The sequence below is a fragment of the Adelges cooleyi genome, unplaced genomic scaffold, assembly GCF_023614345.1.
Source record: "Adelges cooleyi isolate 19-005CV unplaced genomic scaffold, UGA_ACOO_1.1 ACOO_flye_CR_arks_rails_tigmint_CR_PRNA_30, whole genome shotgun sequence".
Classification (NCBI taxonomy): domain Eukaryota; kingdom Metazoa; phylum Arthropoda; class Insecta; order Hemiptera; family Adelgidae; genus Adelges; species Adelges cooleyi.
In genome coordinates this window covers 3,689,383-3,711,475 of record NW_026095971.1, presented here as the reverse complement: position 1 = coordinate 3,711,475, position 22,093 = coordinate 3,689,383, and the positions used below count along the sequence as shown (strand labels likewise).

The 22,093-nt window shown below is 30.7% G+C and overlaps 1 protein-coding gene across 2 annotated transcripts; it reads left to right on the top strand.

The window, feature by feature from the left end:
• The first annotated feature begins 1,102 nt into the window (after positions 1 to 1,102).
• On the top strand, positions 1,103 to 21,235 carry LOC126838880 (uncharacterized). 2 transcript variants are annotated; one of them, XM_050573653.1, is made up of 4 exons: positions 1,103 to 1,220; positions 18,900 to 19,055; positions 20,687 to 20,854; positions 21,012 to 21,235. In XM_050573653.1, exons 1-4 carry the CDS (start codon positions 1,194 to 1,196, stop codon positions 21,183 to 21,185), a joined length of 525 nt encoding a protein of 174 aa, XP_050429610.1. In that variant the 5' UTR covers positions 1,103 to 1,193; the 3' UTR covers positions 21,186 to 21,235. The 2 variants fall into 2 exon arrangements, with proteins under 2 accessions (XP_050429610.1, XP_050429609.1); XM_050573652.1 differs by lacking the exon at positions 1,103 to 1,220 and adding an exon at positions 18,659 to 18,818.
• Positions 21,236 to 22,093: the final 858 nt, after the last annotated feature.

Genomic DNA, 22,093 nt, shown 5'->3' with positions numbered 1-22,093 from the left:
TGCTACCGGGTAGAGGCGAAAACAAGACTACGTGTGAGAGTTTCCATAGAAAGCGTGCTTGTATTGACCGAAGACGGACAAAACAAAAATATTATTATATTCGTCCCAAACGAAATAAATCGTTCGAACGATTAGTCCGTCGACAAATCGGTATTGTCGGCAGAAAAATGAAAGTGTACTTTCCCGCTGTTAAGATTTGTCCAAGCTACCCTCGATAATATTCCTTCCAATTTCACGGTCGTTGTGAAATTATACAAAACGTGCAACAATAAAATAGTATAGAAATATTTTGTAGATAAAGTAACAACCTAGTTTCTAAGGAAACAAGACACAGATTTGTAAAATACACACTCGGTAAACTTCATATTCTCGAAACTACTTGTTGGAGTTTTTGGGATTCGTCGAAAACACAATCCTTCGGAGTTCAAATTTGAGCGCGTTTTTCAATGACTTACCGCTTTATCTGACAAATCAAATTCTTATGAAACTACTAGGCAAACCTAGTTGTGCCTAACCGAATTCTACTTGAAACCTGCATTTCAACAATATTGTACTTCACATTGTACATACAGACACACTTTGGTATATGCACTCCAAACACAAAAGACACGATAACGTTTCTTTGTTGCCTTGGACGATTAAAAATTTAAAATGATAAATTAATGTCAATGAATGTTTGAATATTTTAATATTTTTCTCTGTCATCTGTGCGGTTTATTTTATTCGACAAAAGGGCTTAAGCTGCCTCGCAAATTCGAAGCTAATTTGCGCCACTGGCTCTGATTAAATTAACTCTTCTACTAGTCCGTATAGATGCACTTTTTAAATAACTCTATAGAAAAAATGTTATGAAAAAATCATAACGATCCCACGTGACGCAGCAGTTAATATTTGAATCTATGGCTTTTAATTGTTATGCATGTAGTTCTCTCTAATAAATGCACTCATCGCGCCAGTGCCATCGAATTATATTTCTCATACTCAATACATCTGTAATATGTTTTCAGCCGTTTGAAATGTGCATGTTTTATCTGTCGGAAACACGGTTTCGGAATGCGGGCAAGCTGGCGTGGATCTCGCTTTTCTATACTACACTGGCAGACAGCCTTTCTTGTGCGATGAGACAATGAGTTGCGTGACGGTTGGCACGCGCGTCTGTCGTCGTGTCTCTAACGGACTAATGTTAATTCGTGATGTCGTCGATGCAGTACAATAATATAGTATGTTATAATATAGTAGTGCTTCATGTGTTGTGCATGTCGTCAACACGGCGATTGCGTGAATAAGTGCACGGCATAGACGGACTCGCGTATTTTTAACGGCCCGTGACAAAAACCACCACCCGGCTGGCTAGCGGTGGAGGAGGCGGCTATGTGGGCATAATAATATAATATAGTATTTTTTTTTTTCACTCCGTTTAATTGACAACGGTCGTGCTCCATAAAAAAAATTAAAAGACGACGACAGGCACAAGACGGTATTTCTTTTGCGCGAAACATCACCAGTTCCAGATTAATGGTTAATTAAAATTATAGCGCCGTAATCTCTCTAAAGTATTAAAAAAAAAAAAAAATAGTAATAATAAAAAAGACGAGATGAAAGGATGTAGTATAATTAGAAGTCGCCTTTTGAAATAACCTTATTCCTACATCAAAAGGGTCCGGCCCGACGCCTTATATTATATCTTGTCTTGTTATCTAAAAATAACACGACTCCATCGCATATAACGGCCATGTGCAAATTTCGACTTCCTTGCGATTTTATCCACGTAGAAATCATTACCGCCCAACACATCGGTCATATTTATCATTGGCTCCACCTTAGCAAAAAACTAATACTAATCTAAAATGACTCTATCATAATTTACAACGCATATTAATATTGTGTCTCTTATATATATGGGCACTTATAGCTTTCTAAAGTTATAAATATATGTATATTAATCATCGACCGACAAGGCATTACAGCCACTACATAACTGTATTATAAATCAACGTTTGACAATAATTATTAGTATTATATGTTAATATATAAATAATTTAAAACCAATGAATTAATTTTAAAACGTTGAATTGGCGTCATCTATAAGTTGGTATAATAACTGATAACATAATTTTTAGAATTCCTTTATTAAGCACGCGATCACTAAAGTATTAAGTTACTAATTTAAATAATTATTGACATTTCAATAATAATGAATGAACTTTCTTTCTTCCGTTTTTAATATTATTGTAAAAATCAATTAAAACACTTTAAGAATTGCATTTTTTTAACATAAGACACAATATGTATGAAGAAATCAAATTTCATTGTTCTTTTAAAGACAGAAAAAAATTGAAAAATAGAATAAAATGGTATCATAATAGATTGTAGAAAAACGTAAAGGTGTTCAAAAACGAAGTATTCGCCTTGTGAACGAAAAGTATTGTGTTAATATTTTGTTTGTGGTGGCAGACCGCAAGACCAGTAAAACCTTTAGAACTTATAAGAAGTCTATTCGCAATATTTATTAAATTTACCTTTTTTAGTTATTAAATTAAGTTTTTTATCAAAACTATCCTTTAAAATTGTTTATTTTTATTTTATCGTTATTTATAGTAAAAAGATACAACTATAGCTTATTATAGTGTCAAAAATAGTAGTTTACTATTTGAGCTCAAACATCATCAAGTAATAAATAGTTAAATATTAGTAATTTTAGGTTCTTAAATAGGTACGATAACCCATCTAAATAACTCATTAATCTTAAAACTAGCACTTACTATACTTACATGTTAATTATTGCACAATCCAGAAATATTTATATTTTAAACCAAGGTACTTAAATTGAGAGTCACCTGGATACTCGAAAAACCACATACGTTAATTATACACACAAACATCTGGCCGCCTAATTCTGCTTACAAATATGCAAATGTAAAGATTTCTATAATTATTATAGGCGCTATGCTCATCTATTAAATAAAATTATTCATCGATACTACACTGTAGTGCTAATAATCATTTAAATTGGTTTTTAAAAAAGATTTATTATGCATAATTCATGAGGTAAATATCGTCATTTAATCTTCTAATATGCTAAGTCAAAAAGTAATTAACCACCAATGTCCAGAAAAAAAACAACCAAAAAACAAAACGATATAATTTAAATGTAAATTTCTTGAACAATTAATTTATGCTTTAAAAATCCTGTTGAATTGAATAGTAAGCTTGTAATAAATTCATGATTCATGATGTGTGAACATTTTGATGTAAATAAAACTATTAGATAAAATTTAACTGTCATTATAATATTATCCGATTCCTAAAGCTTGGAACCATTATATTACATGGGTTGGTTATAGTTCTGGTATAATTAAAATATTTAATTCCTCAAAATACACAATTACCAAATACCAGCCATGCTCAGGTTTTAGCACACACATAATAGTGAGCATATAATTAATAGTACAAAATAATACAAAATGATAAAAAATGATATTGTTTAATAATAACTCTAGTAAAGGAATAATAATATGATATGGTTTAGGTGAAAATCTAAATAGTTTGTTTCATCTGAGAAATGTATATTTTAAATAGTAACTACGAAAACGTTATTGGCTTAGTTGAAATTAAATAGGTGCTCTAACAAAGATAATAACTAATTTCAAAAGAAACATTTTTATTATTATAACCAGTATTTTTTTTTCTGAATGAGACAATATTTGTTATTTGCGTTATAATAAGCAGTCTTCATGTATCTGAGTAAAGTCTAAAACCGTGTAACGACTTTGAACTGAAAAACAATACTTATAAATATACACCATTGTGTACTGTGTAGATATTTTATTGGAATTACAATTATTACTCTTCGCGTGTAATGTGTTCAGAAACGATCAAATAACTTTAATTCACTAACTGTCGAAGCGATTTACCAATTCATAATAATATTGTAAGGGGTTGGGAAATGTATTAGTTGTGACTTGTGAGTGATCACCTAACCTCCAAGGACTAGTTGTAACTCATTTTAAGTATAGACAATAGCGACGCACGCGGTACCTATGTACTATTACATACGCTACATTTTCACTGATTTATTTTTATTGCAGTTTCTTATGGTCGTTTATGGATTATTGCAATATTGTGGCAGTGTAATTTTTCTCCATCTCGTACACTTATACGAGTCCCGTCGAGATGTTTTATTGTCGTTCGCCTATACTACAGCACGGGCAAAATCCATCAGAAGTAATCGACGAGAAGAATACATTTAAAACGGTACAGCAGTATTTAAGTTTTGGGGAGGAAATGTCGTTTTGCCGGAAAATGGTTTTCTATATTATAGTATCACAATGATAGGCCCGCGATTGCAACGAATACGACCAAACGACCAATTCAGCATAATAATACAATTCATGAGAGGGTGGATATATATATATATATATATATTTATGAATTGAGATTTAAGAAGTAACAGGATTAAACGGGCCAGATACAGTCCATCGACTAATGAAATCGGATATCTCGTCGTTGTTAAACATTTATTATAATAATATTTCATTCGAGTAATATTTGGACGAGATACATAAGATGTATTATCCGCAATTGGTGTATTTTCGTTCACTGCTGTCTGTTCATTTGGAGTTGTAAATAGAACCGCTAGCGTAGGGTTGAGATTTTTACAAGTCAATTCATTCATCGTATCATTTGCGACTAAAAAAATGGGTAATTATAAACGAGTTGGTAAATAATAACCGGTATATTATTTTAAGCTTGGACTGGGCTACGTTGAGTAAACAAGGTGTGCAATCACTTCAAAAGGAACGTATTTTTACGGTGAACAGCTGCTGAAAAGATAGAAAATAATAATATATTAGCTTCGATACCTCTTTGACGACGGTAATTTGATCTTTTCCGCGCCGACCCTATAAAGAACCCCACAAAACAGAAAATATGTTATGTAGGTCATTGGTGCGTGCATATATTTTATCTTTATTTTTTTGTCTAATAATAGACAAAAATAATAATACACGCAAGAATAGCGTGAAAGAGTCACATTGCTCAAAGACAATATTATAATGATATCGGGGAAAGGAAAATTCCCAGTTATCGTTTGAAAACCTTCACACTTTTACCGGATCCAATTGCAATATAAATTCTCTCAACGTTCTTTTTCTCTATACGTTTCTTTGGAAACAATTCCCAAAAGGTTTCAAGCTTTTATTGTGAAACCATTTTTTTTTCATTATCGCCAATACGACAAACGTAATACTAACAACTTATAGTTCAATTCAAGATCTTCAGTCACAATAACATATTCAATCGAATAGATTTTTATTTTTCAAACCCACAATTGTGGAACGTAAAGTTTAAATATTGTCTTAGAAGTTAGCTGTTACCTTTACATTAATTTCTGCATAAAGAAAGTTGCTATCGCGTGACGCGGCAGAACAAGTACAACACGTTATTAACAGTTTTTCAGTTCTTTTAAAAATCATTGAGGAATTTCCATTTCGGGTTGGGTGACATGATGAATATACTTCTTCCCGTCTTGCTGAAAGGGAACGTGCTCGTGTCCTGCTATTGAAATCCAATATTGAACCCTCGAAAAAGGTCGCGCCACAAATACACGTGTTCCGAAATGTTTAATCGAACGTTTCCGGGCGTTTAGTTTTACACTCTTTTAGGCAGCTGCCGAAAATTGCAAAAGTGATGAATAATGTGTTGTTTACGAATTGCCTAGCACGCGTGGGGGAGGAGGTTTACCACCCGGATAAGGGTAGATATCCCAAACGCAGAAGATAGGCCGTGATTTTAACGCATATTAGTCAACACATGTAATTGAAATATGTTTCACTTTATTAAATTGGATTCATTCTGATTTGTAAAAGTAGAAAATAAAAAATCACCATTAATATATTAAAATTTTATTTGAATACCCAGTTTTCTACCAATTACCTACCAATTTTTCTTGGAAGTCATAACATGACTGGCTGATATTTACACATACTATTTTACGAAAGTGAATATGAGTTTAAACTGAAGATTTCGGTGGTTTGAATTCAACGCAGTCTTAGTTTCTTTTGGGTTTGCTTGTAATGTACATTAATAATAGCATTCATACTTTATCATTATTACCGTTTGTTTTCATTTCTATGTTACCACTCATCAGTGGCGGCTTTGGTTCTTTGCCCGGGGGGGCCAATATTTTTTGATATGCATAAATATGTACTTATATAAATTTTCACTTATATTTATTTTTACAGAAAAAAAAACATTAAATACCACTGCAGCTGAATTTATTTATTTATCTTATTTAACTTTAAACTAACTGAATGGCGACACGCGTACTGTCAAAAATAAAAATAAAATGTCTAGGGGGGGGGGGCATGGCCCTACGGCCACTCCCTAAACGGTGCCCCTGCCACTCTTTGATGTGCTAAGTCATTTGGGCTATTCTTATGTGCAACATTTTTTTTAATGTAATGGTATAAATATATTTTAACTAAACATTTTTCTTTTTTGTGATACCTACTTATTGAAATGTTTAATATTAGGCCTATAGTGGTCTTGAGCTACATATTATATTGTAGTATAAGTTACAACTAAAAAAAATGTTGCTATTAGTAGACCTGATTTAGTTTTATAATATTTATATCAATACTTTCATTATCTCATAAATTAATATAATTATTTTCATAACTTTTAAATATATTTCTGTCAAATCTAAATATACCCTAATTCATTCCATTGAACTACTTTACGTAGTATTAGTAGAAAGGTATTTACATGTATTTCAAAAGCTATGTCTAATACCTTATTTAAAATAGGCGTTACTTGGAGCTTAAAATGTATGCAAATAACTTCTAGGAAAAGCTTACACACTAAAAAATAATATGTTGCGACGGAATGCCAATCTATCTCAAGATGCACTTTTACTTTCCTTATCGTTATAAACGCATTTCGGTACAGTGATTTACAATTGCGTTGGACCATTCCTTAGCTGTCTAATTTAGGTGAAATAAATTCTTACCCTCGGGGTCCAAAAAGTTCATCCACACAATACGCGCGCACACATGTACAGCTGCACACTCCATCCAACGGACGACATATTTTCTCACAATACTTTTATTAAATAAGTTTGCTTTTTTTTTTTTTTTATTAAACTTTACCGGAGAGGGGCTGAGAAAAAGTTTTGACTTTTCTCTTCGGCTTTCGTCATTACCATCGTACCGTATTCCGGTCGTGTATCATCTCATTTATAATATAGATATATTATACGAGTAAATATGAGTTCCAGAAGACGTTATTATTAATAAAACTTAACGGTGATCCGCGGATATATATCTTCGTGCTAAACTTTCTTTCCTGTTTTTCCGTGCTTTTACTTTTGATTAAAGGCGGCTGCCGGATTTAGACAGCTTTCTCCTCGTCGGACCATGATTCGCCTATGCTCTGGCGGTAGTGGTGGCGGTGGTAATAATATTTCGTAATAAAAACAAACCCGTAAAACACGAGTTCCCTAAAACCAATATTACTTATTGGTCCTGTGTGTCCCGGACCCTCGGTGAGTCGTAAACGAACATAAAAAAAGAAAAAGAAGAAAGTACCTTGGGGTCGGGATAGAATAGGAAACGAATATTTTTGTGTTACTCGCCTCTGTGGACGTAATGAAATTTCACACGCCCTCTTATATGTATACAATATGTCCTCATAACCAAGACAAAGTGTTTTAAAATCATAGAGCGGTATAATTGAATTTTTTTCCAAATAAATTTATCTTGGAGATAGTAGCATGTGGGGTGAGGGTTTTACTGGGCAAAATTAAACGCCAACAAATATACATAATAATAATACACTTGCATGTAGTTTTACATCATTTTCTCGAAACAGATTTTCCGCCCTTAAAGCGTAAGACAATGATATTTTGTAAAAACAATATTTATTTATTAATGCATTTTTAAAACGTCCCTATTCGACGAAATACCTGAAGTGATATTGCACTTATCGCGCCTGTGCACTATTCCATCGATTAACTAAAACACAAATGCAGTAAATAAATTATAAAAATATTGAATTATTATTACTTTTATTAAAAATATAATTAATTAATTAATTTTACTAATTTAAAAAATCGCTGAAGTCGGGGAATAATGGGGATGGAGCATAATGGGCGGGAGAGGTCACAGCTCCACAAGAATTATTATAACTGAAAGTGATAAAAGCATTTCAACAGCTATAATGTGCTTAACGTTTTATTTTGAGTATTAGAGTTGATCGTCTATATATAATAATTTGATGCTGTGATGCTTATCCAAATATCTTAATTAACAATAAAATGAAATGGTTTAAAAATAGCTTTTGATGCACTCGCACATAGGGACCTAGAAACATACAGCAGTTAAAGTGCAATTTTCTTCTTATTTTTTGGTTTTTACTCTGTAAAAAATAAGATTGACTAATAATGTTTAAGAAAACCATAGATGTTAAAGCCCCACTCTAATTGTAAGTCTACCTTCAATCTAATTTTTAGATCTTAAGTATTTCATTCAATATAAGCAAATAACACAGTAAAAAACGTTTTTTTTTTTTGTAAGCGCGTGTGTGTGTTATTATACATAATATTGTGAACATGTAGCCCGAAGCTCAAATTTCTTGTATTTGCACTTATGATTTCGTAAGTCTTTTCACCGTAGTCGGCGGACATTAATAATTAATCGTGTTGTCCGTTTATCAGATTTAACGATATTTTCACCGTCGTTCACTGGTACGGTACGCAGACGCGATAAAATTCACTCGAGGCCAACTGCAGCAGTACCGAAAATGAATAAATCACATATACAGTTACAACACGACACGCGATCGAATTCTACGCAAAAATGTCCAAAGCAACCCTAGCCAATTGAAATCGGCCACAAAAACTGACTGGAACAAATAAAAAGCGTTTTTTGTTTGTTTTCTTTAGTCTACATAACCTTTGGATCTAGCGAGACGATTAATTTCAACTCTTTACGACTTGCCCAACCAACCTGTCGCTCTTGTTAAGATTTAACACTCGATGGCCCCTGAACGTTTCCATTATATGTTACAGGAGTGTACCAATATACCACAACAATTTTAATATAGTGATTTTTGTTAATATAAACTAATTGCTTTAGATGTCATTACTTACTCAATAACTCGAAAATGTATATTATAGTTTGCACTAAAAGAAAACACTCAATTAATTGCATTGTATTAGTTTATAACTAATATATTGTTGGAAAATATAGTTCTATTTTATTGTTTTTTTAAAAGCAATTCGCGTACGATATCAATTATTATAAAGTTGTAATATTTAGGATATATTATTGAAACATTTGTGTTATTATATTTGATTTTCATTATGTGAATATATATTTTGACTATGCTGAAAAAAGTTTGGCAATTACTATAAAATGAGGGGAAAAAATTAGAAACACACTACAACAGATAAATACATACAATTAGTAATTTTTTAATATTATACATACCTACATAAAAATTTCAAAATCAAAAAGAAAAACAATTATACAATTGTATTTATTTTCCGAGAAATTGAGTTGCTCGTGTTAGATGGATTTTCCCGCATTGATGGCCGATTATTAATTTTTTAATTGAGTTTTATAGCTTATATATTATTTATAATAATAATAATGTAAACATAGAAATAATTAAAAAAATGTTAAATAACAGTTTTTTTTAATGACTATCCAGTTTCATGTCACGAGAACATATTCTTCGTCGACAAATGTGAGTAATCGCCGCAGATATATATTTTATTACATATTATTATCTTTTTCAAATCATGAATTTACACACGATTAAAGGCTCGGATTTCACCGAGTACATAGAATATGTCAACAGATTATAACCGGCGCGGCGTTGACCTGCAGTTACCCATAAAATATATACTATGTTAAAGTCTTACAAAGTACATTATTTGTTTTCGTATAATCAACGCGACTCATCAATACCCATTCGACGTCTTTAACATTTTTGTTTTTGCGTTCTGTCTGTTCAGCAACGAGTCTTGTGACTCAGGCGAATAAGAATAATTAAAAAAACTAGTATGAATTTCATTTGTCGTTTTTGCTAAAACCGTTGACCGCATCAAAGTCGTTTGGGTAATAAAGACACGTTGTAGAAACGTTACAACGAGGTTGCCATCGATTTACATTAAAACGCACGTGAATAATATAATATTATATTATCCGTGATTCTCGGAGGCTATAAAAATTAATGCGTACTCCACACTCGGAAACATAATATGTACATACAAAATAAACTGCCGGATTACCTAATAACCGAGCATGGGAAATGAAAACACAGAAGACATTTACATAAGCGCGTAGTGTATGATTCGACGTTTTCAATCGTTTACATATTCAGAATAAAAAGTTTAATAAGATAAGACAAGTATTATGTATCCCTTGATCGTTTAATCGAAGAAAAATATATTTTATGTAATAGGTACTGAAAAGCCTTTAAACAAATAAACGCACAGTCACTATATTAAACTAATTTAATACAAAAGTATACTACGAGGAAATAACATTTAAAACGGCGTTCTTGTTTTAATAAAAACAAGTAGAGTGTTTGTTTACAGTCTTATTGAAGTTTTTTTTACGGAGATTTAATTATACCTTAGTTCCTTATTGCTTTTCGATCATTGCGAAAAAATACTGATTTTATATAAAGATAAATTAAATACTAATAATGCACCCCAACTGGTTTATATTGTGAATGATTCGTACTATTCGCAGATTCCCATCTAAGTGTTTGAATATGATGAAGTCACTTTCAGATTTAATAACTGCTTTGATTCAACTTTGCATACTTTTTTATGAACAACCTATTCAAGGTAAAAATCAAAATATTAACTTGTTAATTAACATTATCGCCCCATAATATGCTATTATTTACGCCCCTTAATTAAAAAAAATTATTTTTGTTTTCAATAAATTATATAGCGTTAAGTTGATCCAGAAACCAAAAAAAAATGTTTTTTAACAATTTAAAATAACAATGATCAATTAAAAAGTTGAAATCTTATCTTGTAACTTTATTTCTTTTCTGAATCGACATTATGTTCATTTTTCCAAATTCAGTTAAATCTGTGTCGAATATTATAACGTACCTAACTTCATGAAATACAATAACATCAGTTTCTGAAATATAAAACTATTCAAGTGTTCAGGTGATATAAAAATGTAAAAAAAATAATGTCGAAACACAAGGAATTTAAATTTGTGTTTTTCGATGCCAGACCCGTTCATATTTTAATTTTAAAGCGATCCAACCCAAGTTGGTATAATTATCGAATGTCGTTTGCTTTAAACCGTTTGAAGTCTACATAACGTACCCTAAGTCTATTGCGTAGGAGGATCCGGTCATTTTAATGACACGAATAACAATCGAACATCGTTGTAATTAAATTTTACCAACACACCGCCTACAAAATAGTATTTTTATAGCTCACAGTAAATCATATTTCTCAACAGTAAATATTATGTTCCCAAGTTACATCGTAAAAAGCATCTTCAAAATCTTATGACTCAGTATTTTATTATTATAACTTATAATTTTTAATATAAACTTATGGTAGAAAAAATAAATTATGATTCGGGATAAAAAAAATTAATTGTTGTACTTCTATCAGCCTTTTAAAAATGTATAATTAATTAAAATAACATAAACTACAATATTTAATTAATTAAATGGTAATTTTTTGAACGGCTTACATTTCAAATTTATTTTATACTGAAATAATTATGATACACAGGCAAAATTAAAAAAAAATATTATGTTTGTTTACGATTAGGTTTAAAGCTAAGTAAGCTGTTTTAAAATGTATAATCTCTGTATATAAATGTTAAGTGCACTACTGTTCAACACATTAGGGGAGTTTTAAATAAATAATTGTTTAGGGCTTTAATACAGTTTATCGCTAGAAGCAAGATTATTTTTTTTTATGTAATGTACAGCTTATGCCTTACAGAATAGATTCTTTGTCAGTTATAGTACTTTTAAGTTGTTCTATACGAGTAGACTTTCGTATTGATTCCATAGGCGAGCTCAAATATTGAGGGCTCTGAAATTATGAAATGCTCACAGACCCAAGAAGGCTACTCTACCATACTCCCAAATAATATTCCTCATTTAAGGAATGACAATAACTATTAGTTAAATAACCCAGTAAAAAAAAAATTTACCAGTATTATAATATAAAAACAGAAACATGTTTATTTATACTATATATTTGGAGTCTAAATATATAATTCAAGTAACTAATTTGATCTAAATTTTAGAGCATAAAGTAGTTAACCGTATTATGATATACAGTTTTACTTTACTCCTGTTAAAGTATTTGTATCTATGGTTAAAAAATAACTATAGATTTGTTTTAATTTTTCTTTGGTTTCACTTAGCTAAGACAAACATATTTTTAAATTATATCAAAATTATCGCAAACGCGGTACAAATGTTATCACACCCTAAATAACATTTTGTCACTTATCGTTTTCTCTAAAACTTAAAAGTATTATAGTAACCTAATAACCACAAAATATTAATGATTTTTGATAAAAACGTTAGATAAAAAGACCCTACAGGATATAAAGAAACAGCTCATTATTCAAATTATTTTTACTATTTTAGAACTGGGGGTTTTGAAGCACCTATAGTAATTTTTTCCGGTCGTACAAAATATATGTACAAGCCACGTCGATTCCAATTATAATATATTATTATATGTACCGGACTTTTGCCGATCCCTTGAAGACACATATTATACAAAACCCATCACGCAAACGGTGGTAATTGAATAATATGGTAATAATAGTATACGCAGAGTTCAATTATTTGACCCAAATACATGATAAATATACATTTATTATGCATGTACTATCCCACGTGTGATGACCGTCTGCAGTTGTTCGTCTAGTCCAGTAATATGGATCCTCGAACCGCTCTGTGTGTGCACTCAGGATGCTGCAGTAGGTATTTTCTTCGGGGCATATTACCTAGTACCTACCATGGTCGATTCCATTGGAAAACACATATTAACGGAGTTCCCCCAAAGGGGGCTTCGACAGTCGCATGCATGCGAACTAGGTCGCCTGCATTGTAATAATGCAATTTGTAAATAAATACAACCGTTTAAACACGCATAGCATCACCGCGGTGCATTTATAATACACATTTGCATTAATATACATTTTTAACGATTAAAAAAAACGTTCTATCCAAACGCTTATCCTCGCAGCAGTGGATCTCGATTTTATTTTGTTTTTATATGGGCGACATACTAATTTATGCGCATACCGTAACGGGTCTTTATACTTCTGTTTGTAAACGTTGGAACGATTGTCATCGGCGGAAGTGTCGAGGCTAGAGTTCAAGAAAAAACAGCCATCCCGGTTTTTAAATATAATACACCTACTTCTACTTCACAACCGTATCGATTTTTTAACTGCGGAAACACAGTTTATCGAGGGGAAAAATATATAGACAATATAATATTATGACAAAAATTAATGATCAATAATTGTGTAAACTAGGTTTCAGGTAAATCTGTATTAGACTTGGCATTGGCGGATATCATGGGGAGGAGACTGAGATTCTAAGAACCTTAAAAAAACAAAACTTAAAATTAGTGCTACATTTATTTTTTATTTCAACAAATCTCTCACTAAAAAATAAATGTAGGTATTTTGAAAAGCACTAATTTAAGTTTTAAGGTTTTTAGAATCCCAAGTGCCCCACTGATCTCCTCCAATGAAAAGTTCAAAAATTAAAAAAAAAATAACAAAAATTTCTAGGGTTAAAAAATAAAAAAATATATATTTTCTTAAAATATGGTTAAAGTACACTTAATTAGAATTTTAACTGTGCAGGTTTCATGTCTATACCACTATCGATGGTTAAATTACAGAGTCGGGAACATGAGGTGTTTTTAGATAATAGACCTACCTAGGTCCAAAAAAAAAAATTTTAATTTGTTATTAAGGATCTATAAAGAATGTATGATAAAAATTTTAAAAATTTTTGAAGTATAGTCGCACACCCATCAGGTGATTTCACGTGGAATGACCCATACAATGTTTTATACGAATTAATAGCTAGAATGGTAGTCAGAAATTACGTAACGAGAAAACGATGAAATCGAATTTTAAAAAATTATTTTTCCCTTGAAAGAAGAACACTTCCTATAGTCAGTCCCTGATTATTGTTCAACTATCAAAAATGACACGTAACTATGGTTGAAAAAACCTAATGGTTGCAACTTCTCGTGTCATATTATTAGCAAACATACATAGAACATGTTTGACCAAGCTTTTTTAAACATTAAGCAGTGATTTCTGTCCCTAGCCCCTCCCTAAATGTCTAATAATCGTCTCATCTTTTTAAGTATTTAGAATAAACTTGATCATTTTAAACACTGATAAATTAAACCGTCCAGATGTAACGTATCTGCTTTCTGCTGTACTAATCGATAAACGTACAAACCAACTGTGTTTTTATTTTCCCTATTAAAAAATTAATACCATATACGGACCAAATAGTGTAGTGTTACATAGAATAAACTTGTAAGGCCACCCGAGGATTCTTTGTACGGTATAACGTTATAACCGCTATGTACAATCTTAATTCAGTGAAAGTTTACACGATTAAAAGTTTTTTTTTTTCTAGTCCGAGCAATACTAAATATTACTAAGTATATATTAGATGCTGTGTGATTCCGTGCACGGGTGCGTTTGGCGGGTAATAAAACATAACGAATATTGACTCTATACACGAGTCCTATGACCCGGCGATAGTGGCGAGTTGCATAACCACTTAGGTCGCCGCGGGCGCAATCGTTGTGTACTTGATATTCGATTGCAGTTGGATTATTATTGGTGTAGTGTTTGGAAAACGGTTAAGGCCGCGGACGGTGTTGCGGGGGAGTAGAATAATATTATATTATTATTATACCTATCCAACGTGTAATATTAATCACGCGACCGACGAAAAAAAAAGAAAACGTATCGACCGCGCTAATGATCGATTGTCAATACCATCGAGGCCTCGGGTCAGCGTACAGCGCCCGGCTAGTATAACAAACGAGTCGCAAGACCAGAGCAACGATTAAATGGGCAAAACACACATGGAACACGGTTATTAGCGTAAGGCGCGGGTGGATGTCAATCGAAGAAACGGGTCAAATGAATATTAATGTGTACTCGGTGGTACAAACGAGCGGTTGGCGACGGCTAACGCGTCAGTTTTTTCTCAATCGGTAATGATTTCACAACGTCTTTCGCTGTGACCATCGGCCGGTGTAAAACTTACTCTGGGTCTGCCCAGAGGATTGGAGACTTTAATATTGAAAATGCTTTTGGAGTTGATAAAGGTCGCGTCGATTACCGCGAAGATATTGATATCAAACGGTCCGGCGTATTGTTCGGACACGCCAAACCCGTTTGCCGTTACAAAAGCCGACTTGTGCAATATAGACCTGAGAATAAAAGAAAAGCTGCTATCCTACTTAAAGTGTAGTTTGTCTGTATAGTTTGACCAAGATAACCACAAGACGGACAAACTTAGTGGGAAACGCAGGAAGGCCCACCAAGCAGCAATCCGCATCTTTACTTTTGGCGAACGCCTTAGCCAAACCCAATTTAATGTTTTCAGGATCTGGAAGATCTAAACGTATAGTGTTTACCGCAAAACTTAATTTAAATGTATTGCATTTGTTTTTATTAAATATATTTTTGGCTGAAGAAATCCTGAATAATCTTAGAGATGATTGAAGAAAACTATTATTTCTTAAACGTTATTGACTGGGAAACGTTCATTTTGATGGGAGTAAGTTAGGAAATATTTATAATGTGAATGAGTAAAATAAATGTATTACTTTGAAAATGTTTAGTTGTCCAGATCAAAAATGTAATTAAAAAAAAATAAAAAGTCAATGCAGTGGCGTCAGGGCATAGTGATAACGGAGCTTAATGGGCAGAATAAATATATATTATTATTACATTATTTCATCGTATAATACTAGTTAATGAACGTTTATATATATATATATATATATATATGTATTATATTGTAGGCTGGCCCTGACGTTCGTCGTAAGATAATCAAGAACATGAAATATTTGTATTATGCTCTAATAACATTGTCAACATGTACAATCATAACGTTTTGACATTGGATAATGAAATGCACATCCGAATACGTCAATGGATTTGCACAATGTTGTGTAAGTATAATAAAAATTACATTGCGCTGTCAGACTATCCACTTCCTCTTTATAATATTATGACTGATCTAATCGCCGATTTTTCAATGGCATAATCTTATTTAGTTATTTATAAAAAAAAATACGGTCAGTGGTTATCTAATGACAATATGCAATTCGGAAAATGAAACATCCTTTGTAATTCATAATAATAATTGTATTGAAACCAAACAATAAGGACAATACTTAATGGTATTATAGATGCAATATCATATCAAAAATCTAGTAAAAAGAAGTCTAGTAAAAATCCGGCGATTATAAACTGCGCCCAAGGCACAAGTAAACACAAAATCATATATGTGAACTGCGCCCGAGTTCTTATCAAGTGGGAAAAGGTGACATGTAAACTGCGCCCGAGTTCCTATGAAAATAGTTATGTATATTTTTTTGTATTATAAATCAAATAAGCATAATTTTAAAAAAAGGACAACATAAAACAAATATGATGAAAGAAAATACGGGAATTGATAATTTTACTTGTAGAACCTTGTTAAACAAAACAAAACTGACTTTAACTTTTCTCATACATGGGTCATATATCCCAGTTTAGAATATATTTCTTGAACGAGTCCTTTTGGAAGAAACGAAGCTGGGAAACAATTCACTGTTACAGGAATACATTTTCTTTGAAATACATAGTTTTTTTTTTAAATTCTTATTAAAATAATTATTTATATTTTGATGAGTTTTCTCAGTTGATAACAGCTGTTTTTAGGAAAAATGTACAACACTGAAAATAACATTAGTTTTTATTGTATTTCATATGGCCTCGAGTATTGTTGCTTTTTTAAGAGTTAATGGAAATAATTATATACCGTTTTCAATTTTGTGTACGTAATTCTTTTGTATTTTCTGGAATGCCTAAGTTACAGAAACATGTTTATAATATTCATTAGTATAGTATATTTAAAAGCTGGAATTTTCTATTTTATCTTAAAGGAACGAATATAGAAAACAGTTTATTTTAGAAACGAGGATTCCAAACTAGTTTCTTCCTTTGAAAATGAACGAGGAACTGAAGAGTTTTACATTTTGTGAAAGGTTTTAACATGTTCGATATTCAATATTCAACTCCGGTCGGTACGACCAACACAAACGAATGTAAATACTCTTTAAGTCGAGAGAGCGTTTAGGCGTAGTCAAATTACACACGCAGGTACCTTATAAGCAGATGAATGGGACTAGTATAAAGCTAGTTAAGAACGCGACCTAGTCGTTATGTGTGTTGTGAATCAATGTTGTCATTAATGATTGACCAAATCGGTAATCGAGTTCATGGGTCACGGGGTTCTGTTGTACACATTTAGTCGAGTACTAAAAAATATGGACGGCGTGATAAATGCATTTTTGCCAGTGTATGTGTATGTTCAGCAAAAAAACGACCATTGATACCGTCGTTAAAGTTCTTTTCATTTCACATGAGTAAACTGTAAATTTAAATCGTTTAATTATCGCCGCTTTCGACTGGTTTTCTTTATACCGTAACCAAACGCCGAAGTACTATAGTTAGTATAACACCATTAGAATATGTGTTAAGTATGCTTCGAGTGAATCGTTTGGGAAAATATTAAAGTGGCACACAAACGTGTTGATATAGGTATTTCAGCAACACTAATCTAGTTTGTATTCTGATTTTTCCGAATTTATACATTGTCATTACACAATACCTGTTATGTGGGTATTATTTTCGCAGTGAATCCTGAACCGATGAGAAATTGAATTTAAATGTTATGGCCTAAATAGAAAATCAATTTTCAAATAGGTATACATATTATTATGTTTGTATCAAATATTTTTTTCCAGACATTTGTTTCTGTATGATATTAGTTGATTTCATATAGATTGAGTTAGTACCTGAATATGAAAGTGGTAGAACAGAAATACAATAAAGAAAAAAGAGTGAAAAGGTAATATTATGTACAGGGAGTATGATAATAGAGTTTAATGTGACATTGTTCAAATTGCTATTACTTATTAGCTGATCATGTTACAATGTAATACAATGTGTTGAATATGGTTAAATTCGAACATTATAGACGGTGGCATTGAAAGCTTTTTCAATAGACCTTAATGCCAATGATCACATATCGAAATTTAACATTTTTTTATTGATTCACGGATCATTAATTTATTGCATATTTTACATTTTCTGTGGTAATAAATTAAATAACAATACTGATACTGATATTTTTCCACGATAACCATTTTTCGGCGGACATTGATACTGCAAAAAAAAAAACGCAGCAATACTTTCTGATGACGATCTATGTTATTAAAAATACCATAAACCCTGATAAACCAGTTCATTATTGCTATCGATAAATTTGCGTTATAATGCTTACTATACGTTCGTTTTATTTTCGATAAAGTTGTAAAAGTAACAAGTCATCTGGAAACCGACTTTCCATTATTCGTCGCACATTGAGTTTGTGTAGTCATCAATATGTTTTTAAAAATTACTATAGTACTAATTTTTGGAGTAATAACAACAACAGCAGTTATAAAAGCAGGGAAATATTATCCGAATTTGCCATTTGTAATAACATACAGAATGTGTATAATTTTTATAAGTGGTTTTGTTATATTTTTATTAATCATTTTCTATTTACTTTTTCAGGGAGAGTACAAAATACGATTTAAAGCGGTTTTTCCGTGTGAGCCTACTACACACCATAAGCTACAGTATAATTTGTATTTTAGTAGAAAAAGCATTTCTGTACTCGAGTTAAAGGGCAACATGACCTATTTAGTTCCATTTGACGATACAGTTAAAGTAAGTAAACGACTTTTACAATGTTTAAGTTTAATGCATATTTCTTAATAAACAAATTAAATTAATACTACAGTAAATTATGTACACATATAAATTATATAATAAAAAAAAGATTTATCATTAAAAATATGTTCTTGTGTAGTATGCATGAAACATTTTATGCAAGGCCAATTTCTATTTTTGTGGGTGTTCTGTTAGATTTTAATCATGCATTTTATGTTACAACTTACAAACTAAAATTAGGTATAATATGAAACGATTTGTAATTTACCACTTTAGTTTAAATAAATAAAATGTATAGCCTTCAATCTATAGTCAAAGGTCTTGAAAACCATTTATAACTTTTTTTTAGAAATTGTATAAATGTTTAAAATTTTAAAAATAGAATTGTAAAATAACATAAACAAATGAATACCTACTACCTATTCATACTTTTATTCTGTCATATTATATTTACTGAATAATCGAAGATCAACTAGATAATAATAATTTACATAAAAATATATTATTTACTGTTAAGTTATAAGAAATAAACAAAAATTTTCATAAAAAAAAAATAATAATAAATTTATTCACTGGCGTAATTCAACAATGGTTGAAATCCTTGTTTTTATAACGTTTTTATGAACTCACAATCTTTGATTATTTTAAAAATATGTATAATTTTTTTAGAAATTAAATTCTTGTTCCAACTTAATCGCAAATAACTTTAAGTTTCAATAATTACATGAGTTTTGACTAGGAGTCCATCCAAAATATACGTTGGCGGTAGTGGCATCGATAGTACGATAACATTGATAGTGATATAATATATAAAAGAGAGGGTAGAAACATTTATAAACCTTAAAAAAAGAAGAATCAGCGATCATAAGATACATTCATGATCTCATACCTATCGTTCAAAGAAAATATTGATTTTTTTTGTACATAGGAGTATCAAATATATTTTGTAAGAAGTCTTTTTTAATCAAAATTGAATTTAAGAATAATTCGCTAAAAAAAAAAGGCGTGAACAGGAACTAAATTTTATTTATAGATACTACCATTGATTTTAGAATATAGAATATAGGATAATTCTAAAATCAATAATGCTACTAAAATTATAAACTATTTATAAATAAAAATAACACCTACTACACGTCTTCTTTACTTACTCCTTTTTAATGCTAACGTTATTATAACATAATTGTTTAAAAGTTCTCATTCTATAAGTCACTAGTACGCACAACTATGTATCTATTAAACGTTATCAATACTGATTCACATGGTTAGAAAAAATACACGTACTGAAATATTGGTAACAAAACTAATGATATTGAATAATCCAATAACGACACAGACATATTCAGTTTTGCCTTGAAATACAATATGTGCAGTTATAATGCATTGTTTGCTGAGATCGAACAGGTCTCATACTAAGAGTTAAAATTATAGTCCTAAGCAAGTCAAAACTAAGCTCATTGTACAGAAAATTCAAAACGTTGTGAGTACTAACCTTCAACGACAGAAATTTAAAAAAAAAAGACTACTATAATATTATATTGAATTATATTTAAAAATAAGGCAATTGTCTTAAACTCCCCCTGGAACCGTGTCTGGTCAATAAATGTTCATAAAACAATTTGACGTAGGTGAAAATCAATATGGCTGCAAGAGGATCAATGGGTGGCTGGAATGAAAACGCGCACGTTTTCACAACGACCGATGCTTGTGGAAAGATGAAGTTTTTGATGGGAAACGCATGGAACGTTTTCGTTGAAGAGCTACATTTCAAGTCTCTGGATTGTCCAAACGTCCCGGTAATAATAAACAAAATTATATAGATAAAAAAAACTACAGACTACTTAAAAAAGAGTTTAATTTTGGTTAAACATTTTAGTCTATGATTCAGGTTTTGTATTAAAAAATAAATAACTTTCCTTGATTTTTTAATCAAATTTTATAAAATATTTATAGGGTGTATATTCAACAACCGGATTCAGCGTGGACAAATTGTTGGAAACTAATTTCCCAAAGACATTTTTTTACGGAGAATATAAAATGTTGTTTAACTTTACAAGTAAAGTAAACGAACATCTCGGCTGTGTCATTTTTATGGTAGACATCTTACGTCCGTGGGAATCATATTAAACATTTCGATGTCTAAAGTATACGATTTTGCATTTAAAAAAAATATAAATTTGTTCACACTAATTTAACCATTTTAATATAATATATTCACGTTATGGGTAATATTTGTTCTTTTTGATCTTCTTATTCTAAAGAAGTATAATTAAATAGCCGATGCCAATTATCTATCCTTGCTTATCCTTAAAATAAATACACTTAATAAGCCTAATTAGAAAACGTGCACTTTAATCATTTAATGGAAACTAAATATTTCAATCATTATTCATTATTGTATCATTTTTACAAAATAAATACCGCACTACCACATTCGTGCACAACGTTTTATTTCTTATTAAAAATTCAATATAAAACGTATCTTTCCTATGTTAAATTTAATTAAATTCTTGTAAATGTTTATTCGATGTTTTTTTTTATAAATTGATTGGTCAATCTCTCTGAGTTGTTTAATATTAAATTTCTTTTAAGGATTTTTTTAATTCAATACAGGAAATTAAATTAAATTTATCGATAGAAAAAACATTTTAAGTAATATAAAATAAATCCACTGTTAAAAATGTGTAAAATTTCAAATCTTTAGTCATGAAGAAATAATTAAATTTAACTGATTTTTTTTTTTTTTTTTGGTACTCCAGTTTGAATAAATTGCAATTTATTTTAATATGTTAAATTTCCAAATCCATTAATTAATAAACATCCTTTTCTTTTAAATAATGTACAATATTATTATATTATCTTATTATTATATTATATTATCATTATCATTATTTTACCGAAATTTGATAAAACAAAATCATGTATCAGTTTTATTTTCCAATCCTTTTTGTCGTTATAAATCTTAACGAATTTTAAATGGTATTTCACAACAAACTGGTGAAATATTATTTCTATAGTATGTTGGATCAACATAA

Coding starts and splice junctions, on each gene's coding strand:
- LOC126838880 (XM_050573652.1), top strand. CDS start 18,726: ATGTTTTTAAAAATTACTATAGTACTAATTTTTGGAGTAATAACAACA. Junction 18,819..18,899: donor ATTATCCGAATTTGCCATTT/GTAATAACATAC, acceptor TTACTTTTTCAG/GGAGAGTACAAAATACGATT. Junction 20,855..21,011: donor TGGATTGTCCAAACGTCCCG/GTAATAATAAAC, acceptor AAATATTTATAG/GGTGTATATTCAACAACCGG.